This window comes from Eretmochelys imbricata, chromosome 9, assembly GCF_965152235.1.
Source record: "Eretmochelys imbricata isolate rEreImb1 chromosome 9, rEreImb1.hap1, whole genome shotgun sequence".
In the NCBI taxonomy this organism is placed as follows: domain Eukaryota; kingdom Metazoa; phylum Chordata; order Testudines; family Cheloniidae; genus Eretmochelys; species Eretmochelys imbricata.
The window spans coordinates 44,807,871-44,823,654 of NC_135580.1; the positions used below are offsets into that span (position 1 = coordinate 44,807,871).

The 15,784-nt window shown below is 44.1% G+C and overlaps 1 protein-coding gene across 2 annotated transcripts in view; it reads left to right on the plus strand.

Annotated features, from left to right (window-relative positions):
- Positions 1-5,940: 5,940 nt before the first annotated feature.
- Positions 5,941-15,784, plus strand: part of KLHL6 (kelch like family member 6) — a 30,772-nt gene continuing 20,928 nt past the window's right edge. For both annotated transcript variants that reach the window (XM_077826997.1, XM_077826998.1), the window contains exons 1-2: positions 5,941-6,213; positions 11,781-11,946. In XM_077826997.1, coding sequence (XP_077683123.1) covers positions 5,954-6,213; positions 11,781-11,946 — 426 coding nt within the window. In that variant the 5' untranslated portion in view covers positions 5,941-5,953. The remainder of the gene's footprint in view (positions 6,214-11,780; positions 11,947-15,784) is intronic.

Below are 15,784 nucleotides of genomic sequence, written 5' to 3' on the forward strand. Positions count from 1 at the left end.
AGTATTGACAAGATCATCTTAGTTTCCACCAAATTAACAGGTTCATTTAAATGGCAATTAGTTAATTCATGAGAAAAGAAGGACTGCAGCCAGAGCAAGTTATGAAGGCCAAAAAGAGAGCGCTCTTTTTGGAAGCCATTACTAGAAAGTAAACACAGAAAGAATGGGCCAGGATTAAGGAATAGATCATTGTAGTGGTCTAGGTCACATAACAGGGTCTCATTCATTGAAATTACAGGTGATCTGTTAAACCATTAAAAATCAGCCTGTTTTAACGAGATCAAAGCAAAACCAAGTGTCTGGATGGCTTCAGATATCTTAAAAATGGTTCTTTGATTATTTTGTTCCGTTAATCTACAGTAATCTGTTACTGTGTAACTGCCTGATGATGCTACTGCCCATGCAAGTAATCACAAACCACGAACAACCAATCACTTAATTTGGTGTGAATCTTTCCTCATGGACCAAGGGATTCTGGCACTATTAAGCATTCCTACAAAGGCAGACTCTTACTGTGATGAGGAAATAGAGGAGAGCTGCTTGGTAGAAAAGATAAGATTTGTAACAGTTGAAGATACAGCACATGTGTTGGCAATGGCATAGATGGAGATAAGACTGGTATAGAGATACCAATCAACGTTAGTGCAATTCTACACCGCCAAAGCTGCTGGAGCCTTCCCCGTGTCACCCATACTCATTGGTGAGCTAGTAACATCACTGTTCTCCACTGACCTATAGCTATGGCATCGTTTCATTTTGTAGTGTTAATGGGACCCTAACCCAAAGGTCGTATTCACTGCTGCCCATCCTGGCAATTTAACTCCAAGTTTGCTGTTTTTCTTAAAGCTCCAGCTCCTGGGCTCAGGTGCTTACATGAGAATCTCAGCTTTCATTTTAAAAGAAAATAAAGTTTCTAGCCCTCATGGTATAGAGAAAAGCATGATAATGGGAACCCGAAAGGGTCAGAAACCAGAAGGCAAATAAAAAGAATCTAACATTTATTATGGTTAAAATATCATTTTTATGGGACTGACTCATGGTTTTTGAACATATGGAGCTGGCAATACTGCGTATTAGTGACACGGATGGGGCCTAAGTGCAGAGGAATTCACAGCCACAAGAAGTAGCAACAGCAACACCAACCTCTGCATTTCTGCTCTGAGATCATGAAGGAGCAAATAAAGAATGAGTAGAATTATGCAGAAATGACAGACGATGAATGCAGCAGACAGGGGAGAAGAGGAGGGAGATTTCTGGCTTCCTTTCTCTCCACCCTTGCAGCCTGCACAAGGGCCACTCAAAATCTAGCCCTATCTCAGCACTACTGTTCGTTTCCCTCCATTTGTAAAGTCAGGCTCCTTTAATAGCATGGGCCCAATTCTCCAGACCTTGAAAGGAGAGAGAAAAACAACTAATGCATTTTGGAAACCTAAAACTCTAAACTCTAAAAGCTCTAAAACACCATTTCTGTAAATAACATTGTCACAGATTCAAGGTGTGCTTATCACGGTTAGAAACATTAAAATGGAGGATTTCCCAGTTCCCCGTGGCTATAAAGTTCCTAGTTGAGATTTTCCAAAGCCAATGACAGGATTTAGCCACCCAGCTCCCATTACTTTCAACTGGATTCTGTGGCTAAATCCTCTAGCTAGCTTTCAAAATCTTTCTTTCTGTTCCTAGTCGTTGGATCTTAAACCTGTCAAAGTCTAAGGCCTAATATTGCCTGTCCTGCATCTCAAAGCAGTAATTTTGGGGGGAATCTATTCCACATTGGAGAGGAAAGAATGAAACATCTCTTTGGAGTCTGCTTAAAGAGGCTCAGAGGTTTGGAATTTTAGTAGTAACTCTGGCAGAGATGGATTGGTGGACAGAGTGCTGGTCAGATAATCAAAGCAATGCAGTTCAGTTTCAATTAAAAGCACAGAATTAAAAAGCAGATTTTTATAGCAGAAGTCTTACAAACAAAGTAGGTTTCTCAACGTATCACCCTTACCAGTCTTCATCTCCTTGTTCATGAAGGCCTCCAAAAAGAAATGCCATTCTTAAAGTTCTTCCCATTAGGGATTCTAATGTCTAAGCATCTTCAGGCCTTCTCTTTAGAGCTGAACAAAAAAGTAGGGGGGAAAAAATCCAAACATTTTTGAAATTGTTTCCATTTTGCAGGGTTCAAAACTAAACATTTTTTCCTCAAAAGTTTCAAAAAAGTTTCCCATTTTAATTCTCCCCCTTCCTGGCACCAACAGAATAAATTATGTATAGGGTTGGATTTTTCATTTTTTTCAGTTTGCTACTGTTTGTGATGCTTCCTCAACTTTGGAAAAGCTTAAGTAGCAGAAGAAAAAATGGAAGAAAAAAAAATCCCAACCAAAAGCCCTGGACATCGTTCACTTTATTGTATTCAGTGGAAAAAGGGAAATTTTTTCCTTTCCCAGCCAACTCTATCTTTGACCTTAGCACAGACTTTGGATAGAAGGACAAGTGAAGAACACAGAGGGGATCTGTGTAGCAGTGAGTCTTCTGACTCCTTTCTTCCTCAGCTTTTTTCTATCCTGCCCCAAACCCCTTGTGTCCTGTGGGGCACAGAGTTGCATACAGTTCAGCTCCTGGTGTGCACCCCATAATCCTATCCTCTCCTTGGGGGTGAGGGGGAAGCCACACCCATATTGCTGTCAGGTGCTACAGAGGCAGGAAAAGAATTTGTCTCTTACTTGGTAACTCAAAATAAAATAATTCTCAATGAGACTCCGTTGCTAGAGGAAATTAGTGAACTTCTGGTGTATTTACTGAATCAGAGAATGTATTAAATGATGATGACTCTTCAAACAGCACCTGGAAAAAGGAAACTAACTCTGGTACTGTGTAACTTTTCAAACCTTCCTCCACTTTGGAAAAGCTACTGTGGCAAAAGAGAAAAGGAAAAAATAGAAAACCCCCTAGACACCATTCATCCTATTGCATTCAGTGACAAAAAGGAATAAAGAAAAAAGGAAACAAGGGGGAGGAAGGTGAAAAAACAAAATACTAAAATTTCAAAAATTTGAAATTTCAAAATGTCAAATTCTAAAATTTATTGGTTTTGACAAAAGAATTAAAAAAATAAAAAAAAAACCAAAACAAAACCAAAAACAAACAAACAAACAAACAAAAAAAACCACCCCAAAACCCACCAACAAAGCTTTTCAGAAAAGTTTTCAGTTTTGGAAAAAAGTCTCTTTTTCATCAAAAAATGCTGTAAATGAAAAACTTCAGCCAACTTTACTTATCTGGTTCTTGTTCCCTCTTGGCTGGACTTCTGGGCTCCTCTGGTGTCCCATGATATGCTAAAGCAAGAAGACACACTGAATGTATTAATCTGTTCCATCACTTGCCTGACAGCTTGACTAAGACTGGGACTCTAGGATGTAGTGATTTACTGCTCAACTAGTTCCATGCTCAAAATGCATCCAAGTATCTATCATTCCTGCATTATCCTATGGGTGGATGTAGCCTCCCAATTCAGCGGGTGCACGTCTCCTCTTGCCTTGCTAAAGGGGAACCAACCACCTGCAGCAGTAGCCTATGCCCTGACAGAGCACCCCTAATCCCAGCCCAGTGGGGAGGGGAGGGCCCGGGGAAGGAGAGATTGAACCTGTCCTGCACTCACTCCACAGCTGTGCCTTCTGTCCTGTGAAGCTAGACCCAGCTCCTTACTCCAGGTGTTGTGCCTAGTGCACAGAGCCACAACACCACTCACTCAAATTTGGCCCAGCCAGCTCTCCATCATGATGGAGGGGCAGCTGGGCCAAGCGTGAGATGGGAGCCCCATGGAAATGCACCCTCTGCACATTGGTTAATCCAGGACTGATTTCTGTGGGTGCAATTGTACTATGGACCCTCAGTAAAGCTGCCAGTGTATTATCTCCTGTGTGACTCTGAAAAGGAAAAAAGACTTGGGGTTTCTATGTATCTAGAAGATAGTGTAGTGTGAATACTTCCTTTTGGAGGGGTTGAGGGGTAGTTCTTTTGGCAGTCCTTTAATAAATGATGATTTGAAACCAATACCACTATTTATAGTGAAATAACAACACTGTGTGTGTGTATCTATATATACAATTATTGGTATCACCATAGCACGTGTGAGCCCCAGTCATGGACCAGGACCCCCCTGTGCTAGCTGCTGTACAAACACAGAACCAAAAGATGGTCCCTGCCCCAAGGAGCTTGTAATCTGGGTATAAACCAGGAGACAATAGGTGAGTATAGGCAGATGAGGGAACACAATGAAACAACAATATCTGTGTGTAAACTCTTCAAGTACTTTGCAAAATATTAAGCTTCAACAGCCATGAAAGTTAGGTATTATACTCATGTTACCGATGGAGAAACTGAGGCACAGACAGGTTAACTAACTTGCTCAAGATCTAATGGCATGTTAGTGGTAGGGTTGGGAATAGAATCTACAAGTTCCAATTCTTTTCTTTACTTCCTTTTGTAGATTTATCATCATTCTTCAGAGATTTGAGTTAAGTGTCTCTTATCCAAGGGTATGAGTCTACAGTGAAGGAGGACAGCTGAATAAGAATTTAAAGATTGTATCATAATGAAACTAAACAGCTATTCCATGGCCCAGCCCCGCAGCTTCATAATAGCAAAATGTAAAGTGAGGAATCTATAAAGTGTAAAAATACTGTGGGTAACCCTTTATTGAGATTTTCTTGTGCTTTATGGGCCAGCTCTTCAGTTCGCCCAGTTCCACTGATTTATTTAGATTTATAAAAATGCTAAAAAAAGCATTTAGGGGGCGTGGAGGGAGTGCCACACAGCTCCACTCTGCTCCCAGCTCTGCTCCGGCTCTGCTCCCAGCCACGGTCCCAGCTCCCAGCCCTGTGCCCGGCACGCCCCATGCCCCCAGCCACGGCCCCTGACTTGGCCATGGCTCTGTTCCCGGGCCCAGACCCATGCCCAACTGAGGCCCCAACCTCAGCACCCTTACCCCTGTCCGTGCCCCCCCAAGAACTGCAGCCCTGCTCCCAGTCCCAGTTCGGGTGTGGGGGACATGACCCTGAAAAGTGTGGGGACCCCTGCTTTAGACACTGTAGATATAGTTTAAAAATCCCTCCTAAGTGCAGCCATTTAAGATAACCTACCTTAGCTCTCCCTCAGAGAGTTCCTTATCCCTACAACTGCAGTTCTCCACCCCCAGCTCCCATTTTCAGATAGCTGAAGGGAAAAAAAAAAGAGATAAGACACAGTTTACCTTGAAGATCACCAGATATGTGCTATTTGACACTGTCCATTGACTTTGAGAGAGCTATGCCAATTTATATCAACTGAGGATCTAGCTCCATATATCTCGTTTATTCAAATGCTTCTTCACATTGAAACTAAAAATGAAATATTGCTGATGTACAGCATCTATTACCTAATGAGGGGCAGCAGTACCCATCAGCTGGTATTTTTGAATATGTGAGTATAAAGTAAACATGTTATAGATGGCAGCTCAGGTATTAGCATTTAAAATGATAAATTGTATAATTGTAAAAGTGAGAATTTCGGTCTGACAACAGAAGTTTCACACTGACAGCACTCACTGCCAGTGGATGGGACCTTGTATCCATAAAGTGCATCTTTCATTTTGGATAAGTAGATCCGGATAATAATAAAGGGCCAGTTTCAGGATGGAGAGAGGTCTTCCCCATCACTTGTAATCTTCTCACATTCAGAAGCATCTTAAGCCTTTTCTAAGCATGTCGATATTGCCTGAAATTCACAGAACCTTCCCCCCTCCACAGCCTTTGTTTGTGTTAACAGGATGAGAAAGTGCAAGGCTTCCTGTTATGTGTGTGTGACAGCTGTAGATAAGCGGAGAGCCCTGGACAGGAAATCCGCTTAACTTCGGCAGTGTAACTCATCTGAAGCTTAGGAACTCTTTTAGAGCGAAGCCCCAACGGAATGACACGGTGCTGGTTTAAACATGGGGGACATGGTGGAGAAAAGTTCTGAAGAACCTTTGGTCTCTTTGGACAATGAGTGCTCCAGGAAGATGGGGGAACTTGTGGAAGTCTCAAGTGGTGACAAGGTTAAGTTTGATGACACTGGGCTCTCTATGGTGCTTCAGAATGGCCTGGAGAACCTCAGGCTGGAAAACTCTCTTACAGACGTCATCCTGTGTGTGGACAGCATGGAATTCTCTTGCCACCGTGTGGTCCTTGCTGCAGCAAGCAATTATTTCAGGTAAGGCAGTTTTAAAAACAAAAGCCTTTTTCACTCAATACATTTAGGCTGGGAATTTCCAAGGAGCCTAACGTTGGGTGCCCAGCTCCTACTGACTTTCAGTTGGTTTTGGACCCCTAACTCCTTTACCTCCTTTGATAGTTGGAGCCTTAAACTAGGAAAGCAACAGTGTCAAACACTGGATTTTTATGTATCAACATTTGTCACGTGTACTTGAGACAGACAGACGGAAAGAAAACAGTTGGCAGGTGAAGCGATGGAAAAATAAAATCAGCCATATATTCTGACCATTGTTGGTGGTTACCCCTCATTGAATGTGGCCATGTATCAGGCAAAGAGGAAGATTCACTGCGATCATGGGGTAGTTTTATTTTAGTGTGACTTCATTTCTGGAAGTTGTCTTTTCCCCCCACCCCACTATTACTATGCAGTAGAGCACACATTCTGTAAACCCATTGAGAAGGAAAGAAGATGTGTGTCCTATATCCTGTCTTTTCCAGGATTACTGTAAAATCAGTTGAGAGATGGAAACCCCCTATGTGGAAGAATTTTTTAAAAAACAAAGACTCCACCTTTAGTTCTTTTAAAACCACAGTGAACTGCCCACTTTACGCTACTCACTGAAAGAAACAAATTTGAGACCTGTGGAGAAACATAGTATTGGATATCACACCTTTTCCATCATCATTTAGACCTTCACATTTGCATGACTGAGAATTTTTTTTTTAAACTGTTGAGATGGCCTCTTGACTGACTACAATGGAAACTGGAGGGAAACAAATCTACGATCATTTGTGATATGAGTAGGAAGTGCCAGTTTCATGGAGGCTTAGTAAATTTTACTCACAGAGATCATAACAGAAGTGCTATTTTAGGGATCTGATACTAAAGCTAATACAAAATAATATTTACATGTGAAACTCATGCAGCTAAAAGCAGTGCCCCAGTGTTTCTCACAGTAGGGCCATATGGAAAAGGGAAAATAAACAAAGAATTAAAATATGAATTAAAATAATGTAACTGAAAAAATGGTTAACTGTTAAGAAGTATTATGTGTTATCGGGGGACAACAGATCCCTCCAGCCAGAGGGATCCCCAGTGCAACACGAGCGGCTGTCAGCATAGAACACAGCTGATTGCTGTCAACCAGTCACCTGCTGTTGGCCAAGGACTCTGGGAGGATGAAATGCCCCTTGGGTCTATGATGCCCCCTCACCCCTTTGGGATATTTCACAAGATGACCCAATGAAAAGAGGGTGGATACTGACCGGGTGCTGTCATGTTAAGAGCAGCGACAAATACCCAAAGAAACTAAAAGCCCATGAGGCCTTTGTTGATGTATCTCACAAGGGTTCATTGGATGTTGAATGTCTGCAGGGAACAAATAGATCCCAGAATTATTCCTATTCTGGGATTTCACTGATTTGTCATGCTGAATTGGGGTCTTTAGGTCTGTACAGGGCCTAGCACATTTTGGGTGCTAACATAATATAAATAATTAATACTAAATTCACATTTTAAACAGGAGTTGAGCATAGGCCAGGCAGAGGTATCAACCTTCAGTCCTTCCTCAGTTATTATTGAAGAGCATACATAACATAATGCTTCTGATGGAGTCCTGTATCCTGAAACATGCCTTAATTCTGCACTACTGCTGCGCAAAGTTAATGATGCAAAGAGGGCACCAAATCAGAAGAGTAGCATTTTACACCTGATTTGCACGTGGTAGTGAAGAAAGAGGTCCACAGAGGTTAAGGTCAACATTTTCAGAAGCACTCAGTAGTTGGGGGAGCCCAAAATTTGCCAAGGTTTTTGAACATGGGTGCTTAATCTTACACTTGCAAATCCAAATTTAGGCACCTAAGTGGTTTGATATTCAAAATTGCTGGGCAGACTGCAGTTCCCATTTCCTGGGTATTTAAATTTGGACTTGGAAGCTTTACTTTAGACACCCATTTTTGACAATTTGAGTCCGAAGCAGTGGCGTGCTGTCCATGTCTGTCAGGTATGCCCTGCATTCCCAGTCAGGAGTGCATTCTCTAGCTGGTAGCCTGCAGGATGTTTCTGTCTGGCCCCCATGGAGGACACCATTTTGTAGAACAAAATGGCATCCTTTGCATCACATGACCTAGCACGCACCGTATTCGCGTGAGGCCATGCCACATGGAGGATGCCATTTTGGACAGCCTCAGGCATGCAAGTGAGTTGCTGCATGCCTTCCTGTAACTGTCACAGCATGTCACTAGTCCTACGGCTCCATTTACTTCTGAGAGGGGCTCAGCAACTCTGGAAGTCAGGCCTCTGATGGCTCACTGGGTTGGGCACCAGAAAAGAGAGGCATCCTTCCTTAGTGGCCACTTCTGAAAATTTGGTGTTAAGTGACTTGGCCAAGGACACAGAAAATCAGGACCATGGTGGGGGTTAGAATCCAGGTGTTCTGATTTTAAATCATGTGCTCAATCAAAGAAAGTGCCGCTTCTCCTGCATATGTACATCTGCGGTATCTATACATGCACACAGATATACAAATACCTACAATCACGCCCCCCCCCCCCGCCATGTAATTATGAGGCAAATCCTGAGGTATAAGTTAGCCCTTCAATCCCACAGAGGGGAGTTCTGCACCAGCCTGACCCATGCCGAAGAGCCTGAAGACGATGCTATGGAAGGGGGTGAGGAGCAGGAGCTCCGCAGCTGGAACCTCCAAAGCAGACAGGAATCTCAAACTATCTATGGATCCTGAACTTCCTCTCTTCATCCCTACCCAGGCCCAGTGGAAGTTACTGCCCTGGGGCTACAATGGACCCTGCAAGTGAGGGGGAGGCAGAGTTGCCTGGGAATATATCTCCCTTCCTGTTAGTCAAGCAGGGAGAGACTGGCCACAGTAGGAGTGCTGTAGGAAAGGCCAGCAGTCCTTTAGTTACAACCCTTCCTCCCCGCCCCCTCCCCCTCTGGCCATGACTTTCAGGGAGGAGTGATGTGGTTTTGCCCAGTGCCTTTCAGCTCAGGGTCTCAGCACACATCACACACAGTGAACAAGTCTCCTGCCCACCTCCCTCATGAGGCAGATGGGGGAAGTATTATCACCTCCATTTTAAAGATTAGAAAGGTGCAGCAACTTGTCCAAGATCAGTGAGTCAGTGTCACAGCTGGGGCAAGAATCCAAAAGCAAGATCCTGAACTCACCTATGGGAGTGGAAAGCCACTGTAACTCCACTGAGTTACTCCAGTTTCATTATGATGATGTACGTGAGATCAGAGCTGTGTCTCCCCTGACTATCAGGGCCATGAACTTACCACAAGACCGCAGTCACAGATCTATGAGATAAAGGAGTGAGGGCACAGAACAGCTGCATCCAAGGACAACAGCCAGTTTCTCACTCACATGAGAAGCATTTCCACCACCCACACGTGCAGTATGTGCCCCTTAATTCTTTACCTTTTTGTACAGAACTCCTCTCTCTGTAGTGTGTGCTGGGTGCTTTTGTTCTCAAATGCCTGCCTGCTTGGAACACCCCAGATTTAGTCTCACCAGAGTGCAGCACCCTGCTATAGAATGACAGAGTGAAAAATATAGATGTAATGAGAGCCTAATTCCAGCTCCTGTTGACATTAATGGCTGTTTTGCCATTGACTTCAATGGGAGAAAGATTGGACCATAGTAGAAATCAGTGAACAGAAAAATGCTAAATAGCTGTGATGTCGGTGCAGTGAAAATGAGAACGTGGCCATTCCTTACAATATCATATCTGCCCAAGCCTTCTGCTCAAAGGCTGTGTCTTCCCTGCCATACACAGCAGAATAACTAACGTGGGTTGACTACCTTGCTGTAAAATCCCAGTGGAGACAAGGTGCTAGTCACTTTTACTGCAATGTATCTAGGAGAGGTCAACAGCATAGGCCCTGCCTGTGGCTCACCTCACCTAGGTACTTTGAGGTAAAAACTACAGTGCCTTGTCTCCACTAGGGTTTTACAGAGCGATAGATAATCTATGTTCGTTATGCCCCTGGAAACATACACCTTTTCTGGCTTGAAGACTTTGGCCCGCAAGACAATTATTCACTTCTCATGACACACTGTCCTCCTAACATTGCACTGTCTGTAATCCTCACTAATCTAGAAAGATTTGGCATTCAGGGTTAACAGCAGATAGAATTACATTTGAGACTCACACATGTTTTCCTCTGGCTCTAGGCAAAAGCAGGGTCTGGTACTTCTAATCTTACTGCATCTTCATATCTTCTACTTATTGCATCTTCTCTGGAATCTGGCACATGGCCTCTAAATGATATCTGAACTCAGTGATCAAGATCAGGATAATCAGCAGGTATTTAAGGTCCATAAACCAGAATTACACGGGAGTGAGAAACCATTCACTGGTAGTAAATTCACGCTACAGAAGAAAATTGCTGGAGGAGAGGCTCAAAAATAAAAGATGGATTAAAAAATTAAAGGAAGATAAATGTATCATCAAACAGTGATGAGGAAGCAAAGCGCATCTAGATGGCTCTTAGGTAATTCTGTGGCTTATATCCCTCACAAAATACTCTAAGGATTGAGATTGTACAAGTGTCTTTCCCTTCAAACATAACATCAGTGACCTAAGGAAATTGCCATTTAAGGCAATACTAATAGCCAAGCCAGCCACAATTCAGATTCATTACTGTCCACATACCCTTATATCCAAACACACAGACTTCTCAACTCCACAACAAACTCCATGATTGTTACTCCCTGGGGGGTAACAGTATATGTGTTTGGAACTATATGATGGGAAGTTAGAGTGAGGCAGAGTTATCAATGAGACTGGGGTTTAGTGCTGGAGAGTGAGGCTGATTACAGCAGCTATCAATGGGGCTCCCACCTGACACCTGCTGCCCACTGAGTCCACACCTCTAGTGCAGAGGCCAGTTCACTGGCCCAATGACAAACCTGCCTCCTTAGTTCCATGGGCCCACCTCCATTCCACAGCCCTTTAACTCGTTGCCTGTCCCTCTCCCAGGGATGGAAGATGACGAAGTTCCTTGTGTCCTCTCCTTCTGGACCAGGCACAATTTAGCCCTTGATGTTTGTGAAGTGTTTTGGTGAGCGTAGATAAAGAATTATCATCATTACCATTATGATTTAACAGATCTATTCTGCCCATTTCATTTCATCTTCTGATGCACTGGCAGGCCATTATTTTAAGAAGTTTACTCCTGAATCAAGTGTCTATTTAAAAAAGCTTCAGTCTATTTCTGCAGACTGTATGTTTCATTTTACAGAATAGAGAGTGTGACCCTTTAGCAGCTCTATGCTTTTATCATCAGATATTCTCTGAACTGGGCTCCATTGTATAACCAGGCAAATATATATTTTAAAATCTAGCACTACAATGGTATGAAAATAATTGACAAAGAATTTTCTTTGTAGTTTTGCTACAATATTAATTGTGTACATACAAAGCAATCAGAAGGATCCTGCATTGATAGAACATATTGATACTGGTAGGTTCAAACCTGGTAGCTACATTTTTTTCAGAATGCGTGATCCTTCTTGGGTAACCAATGAACAGCTGTTGTTTCAGGGCCATGTTCTGCAATGATTTAAAAGAGAAGTATGAAGAAAAAATCATCATTCAAGGAGTTGATGCAACAACCATGCAGATGCTGTTGGACTACACTTACACAAGCCAGGTGCTGATCACAAAGCAAAACGTACAGAAAGTCTTAGAAGCTGCCAGCCTTTTTCAGGTTAGTGAAAAAGCACCTTCAGCACATGGACTAATGGAAACACATTGTTTCAGTCATTGCTTCCAGGACGCTACAATTCAGCACACATGATCAAAGCGCTACACACTTCTTTGATTTGTCACACCCGTTAGAGATCTTCGGCTTTCATATTATTTATTTGTATTACGGTCGCATCTAGGAGCCCCAGCCATGGACCAGGACCATTGTGCTGGGCTCTGTACTAATGGACCATTTTGCTGCCTGAAAGCTCATGGTATTATACCCTTAGTGCAGAGGTGGGCAAACTACGGCCCGTGGGCCCTGAGCTCCTGGCCCAGGAGGCTAACCTGCGGCGCCTCCCCCACTGTCCCCCCTTCCCCGCAGCCTCAGTGTCCTGGCGCCGGTGCAACGCTTTGGGAGGCTGGCAGTGCAGTTGCAGAGCCGCGGCCTGACCCGGTGCTCTGGGTGGTGTGGGTGTAGTGTCGCCAGCCACCCACCGGTGCTCCAGGCAGCGCGGTAAGGGGGTAGGGTGGATAGAGGGGAGTTCGAGGGGGTGATCAGGGGGCAGGGGTGTGAATAGGGGTCGGAGTGGTCAGAGGGCAGGGAACAGGGGGGTTGGGCGGGGCAGGGGTCCCGGGGGGCAGTCAGGAAGGAGAGGGGGGGTTGGATGGGGCGGCAGGGGGCAATCGGGGCAGGGGTTCCGGGGGTGGTCAGGGGACAGCGAGAAGGTGTGGTTGGATGGGGCAAGGGTCCCGGGGGGCAAGTCAGGAATGAGAGGAGGTTGGATGGGGCGGCAGGGGGCAGGCACGGGTGGGGGGTCCAGGAGTGGTCAGGGGAAAGGGAGCAGGGGGTGATGGATGGGGTAGGAGACCCTGGGGGGCCGTCAGGGGACAGGTGGAGTTGGATGGGGCAGGAGTCCCAGGGGAGCCGTCAGGGCGTGAGAAGCAGCCAGTGGGGGGGGGGGGGGAGGAGAGTGTCAGATAGCAGGCAGGGGTCGGGCCACGCCTGGCTGTATGGGGAGACACAGCCTCCCCTAACCGGCTCTCCATACAATTTTGGAAACCCGATGTGTGGTCAGGCCAAAAAGTTTGCCCTGCCTTAGTGGGACTACATTCTAATCATGATGCAGATGGATCTATAAATGGGCTGCATTATTCAGCAGGTCAGTCTAGATGATCAAAATGGTCCCTTCTGTCCTTAAAATCTATGAATCTCACAAATGTGTCCTGAGATTAACCAATTACCTTTAGAATAATAGGAGCTGGTATTTACTCTGGAGAGGTGTGCTTGTTAGGAAAGTACCTCCACACAGCAAAAGGTAATTTAATTTTAGTAAAAGGCAATTTTTACTTCTCATCCCTCTCTCTCTTCCCCGCAACCCCATGGCCTGAGTGGAATGGCCCATAGATGTTTTCAGCATTCCAGTATTGCAAACCCCAAGCATTACAAACTCAGAACATTTTAAAAAAATTCTGGGCTATTTTTATTCTTCTTCTGTTTTTTTGATCTCTCAGGGTCAGTTTTCAGGTTTTACTCTGAAACCTTGAGGACACTTTTTTTTAAAATGAAAGTTTAAGGGGCTTTAAGTAAAACACCAAATATCCTGAGACTTGTGGTAAAATCCTGAGAATTGACAACGCTGTAATATCCTCAGTTCCAAACTAGAAAGTTTAACGGACAGTATCAGTCCTGGCACTGGCCTTTAGAAGAAATTCTGCTACATCCTGCAAACCTGCTGCAGCACTAACGTACACTGATGGGTGCTGGACTGGAGAATACTCCAGTTCTGTATAAGAGTTAACACAATGTGTTGCTTTTGTCTCTCTTTTGGTATTGTCCCAGCCCCCCAACAGCCTCTTCGCCCTCCAAGTCTGTCCCAGGCCCTACCCCTTATCTCACCGCAAAGTACAGGACTATGAGCAGCTGGTAGTTTTATCTGTGTGTTGCTATCAGAGCCTCGGCTGCCCCTCTGTGCTGTGATAGAAAGCTCCTCGTCACCCAATCTCCCTGAGCATTGATCTTAGGGCCCCTGCCAGCCTCTCCCTGCCCCTCACTGTACCCAGCAGGCATCACACCTCTCTGTTAGAAGGGCTGGGAGCAGGTGTCCTTTCTGCTCCCAACGGAACAGCTAAGAGGTGGTCAGGGAGCTGTCAGAGAAGCTGCTGCTGTGCAGAAGCAAAGAAAACAACCGTATCTCCGAGGGCAGAGGTGGCTGAGGGTGGTCCTCCTGATTACCCTGGGTACCCACTTAGCCTTGGGGAACTACAGTGTCCCCAAGAATGTGGAAATTGATGTTTTGTGGGATTTTTCTTTTAAATTAAGGCTTAAGTGAAGGTGCAAAATCCAGATGGCAGGGTTTGGAGCAATGGGGAGGAGGCAATCCTGGTTGAAATAATTTTGACCTGTTGAAGATTTACAGTTGTCTCCATTCCTTGTGTGTGATTTGCTTTCCCTATATGCACCACACACTTCTGCAACCTTCTGTCAATAGATGCAACCACACTGTATAATTAACAGTGCTCTCCACCCACACATGAGCCTTTTAGGCCCAAAATATAGACCATCCTATTGACATCGCTTTTGTGCACTTGTGTGCATATGTACGTTACACTTAATAGGCTATGTATAAATAGACTGAGCATAGTTCAGTGGTTAGCCCACAGGCTGGGGAGTCAGGAGTTCTAGGTTCTTTCCCAGCCGTATGAGTGACTTGATGAGTAATCTTGGGCAAGTCACTCATCCTCTTTGTACCTCGGTTTCTCCCATCTGTAAAATGGGGATAATACTTACCTGCCCGTTGGGAGGTAGAAAGCAGGGGAGGCTGTGAGGGTTAATCAGTATTTGCAAAGTGCTTTGAGATCTTTGGAGGAAAGCACTACTGTAAGTGGAAAGTATTAGTATTAATAGACAGTGATAGGCCAATGGAGAAATTCAATAGCCCTGGGACAGACAAGGTAACACTGAAGCTATAGACCTCTAGAGTGGCGTCATGGCACACTGCTGACATTTTTAGAACAAAAGCTGTAGCAACAACCACAGAATTTTGATTTTTAATGTAGCCCTGTTCATTAGTCAGTTGCGTTTCTCCAATCTCTTGACCACATGTAAATGCAAAACAGGAACCAGATATCTGTGACCAATGCCTGTAATTTTTCAACTTTAGTAAACAGTCTACATATGTCAACAGGATACAGGTCTGCCCAGAAAATTCTGCCCTGATTACTTAAACAAATCTAAATACGATGCCATTTAAAGGTGGGTTTACTGTGTTTCACTTCTCTTTCTCTTTCAATTGCAGTTATAAAACGCTCCCTACAATGGAGAACAATAAAGTTAAAATGGCCAATCTATTGCCATTAAATAGAAAAAAAATGAGGACACTACTTTGAATTATTCATAGTATCTCCTTTTATTTATCTTTTCTGCACTCATTCTTTATCAGAACGATGTTAAATACCAGGGTGCTACTTCCCTTTTAAATCAGCTAGGCAAGAAAAAGCAAAGCATGAGGGTTATTTGCAATCACTTGTGCTCAGAAAGGGTTGTCCATTTGTTGAGCTAATCACCTGGAGACTAATCTTGCTCACATCATAGTCAGTGGATACGGAGATTAACAGGATTGGGGCCCTAATGTAATGATAATTAGCAAAAGTCAAAAGGCATCCGTCATAGCAGTTCTGATGCTTTATTTACTGAATTATCCTTTTGATTTAAAGGGACATTTAAAATGTCAACTAGAAAATCGTATTTCTGTCTGATGTTTTTTAAATCTGTTGAAATGACAACACTTAGAGGTTAGTGTTTTCCTCAGGGCGTCTACTCTGTGCCTTTGACAGCCCATTTTGTAAGTCAAGGTCAC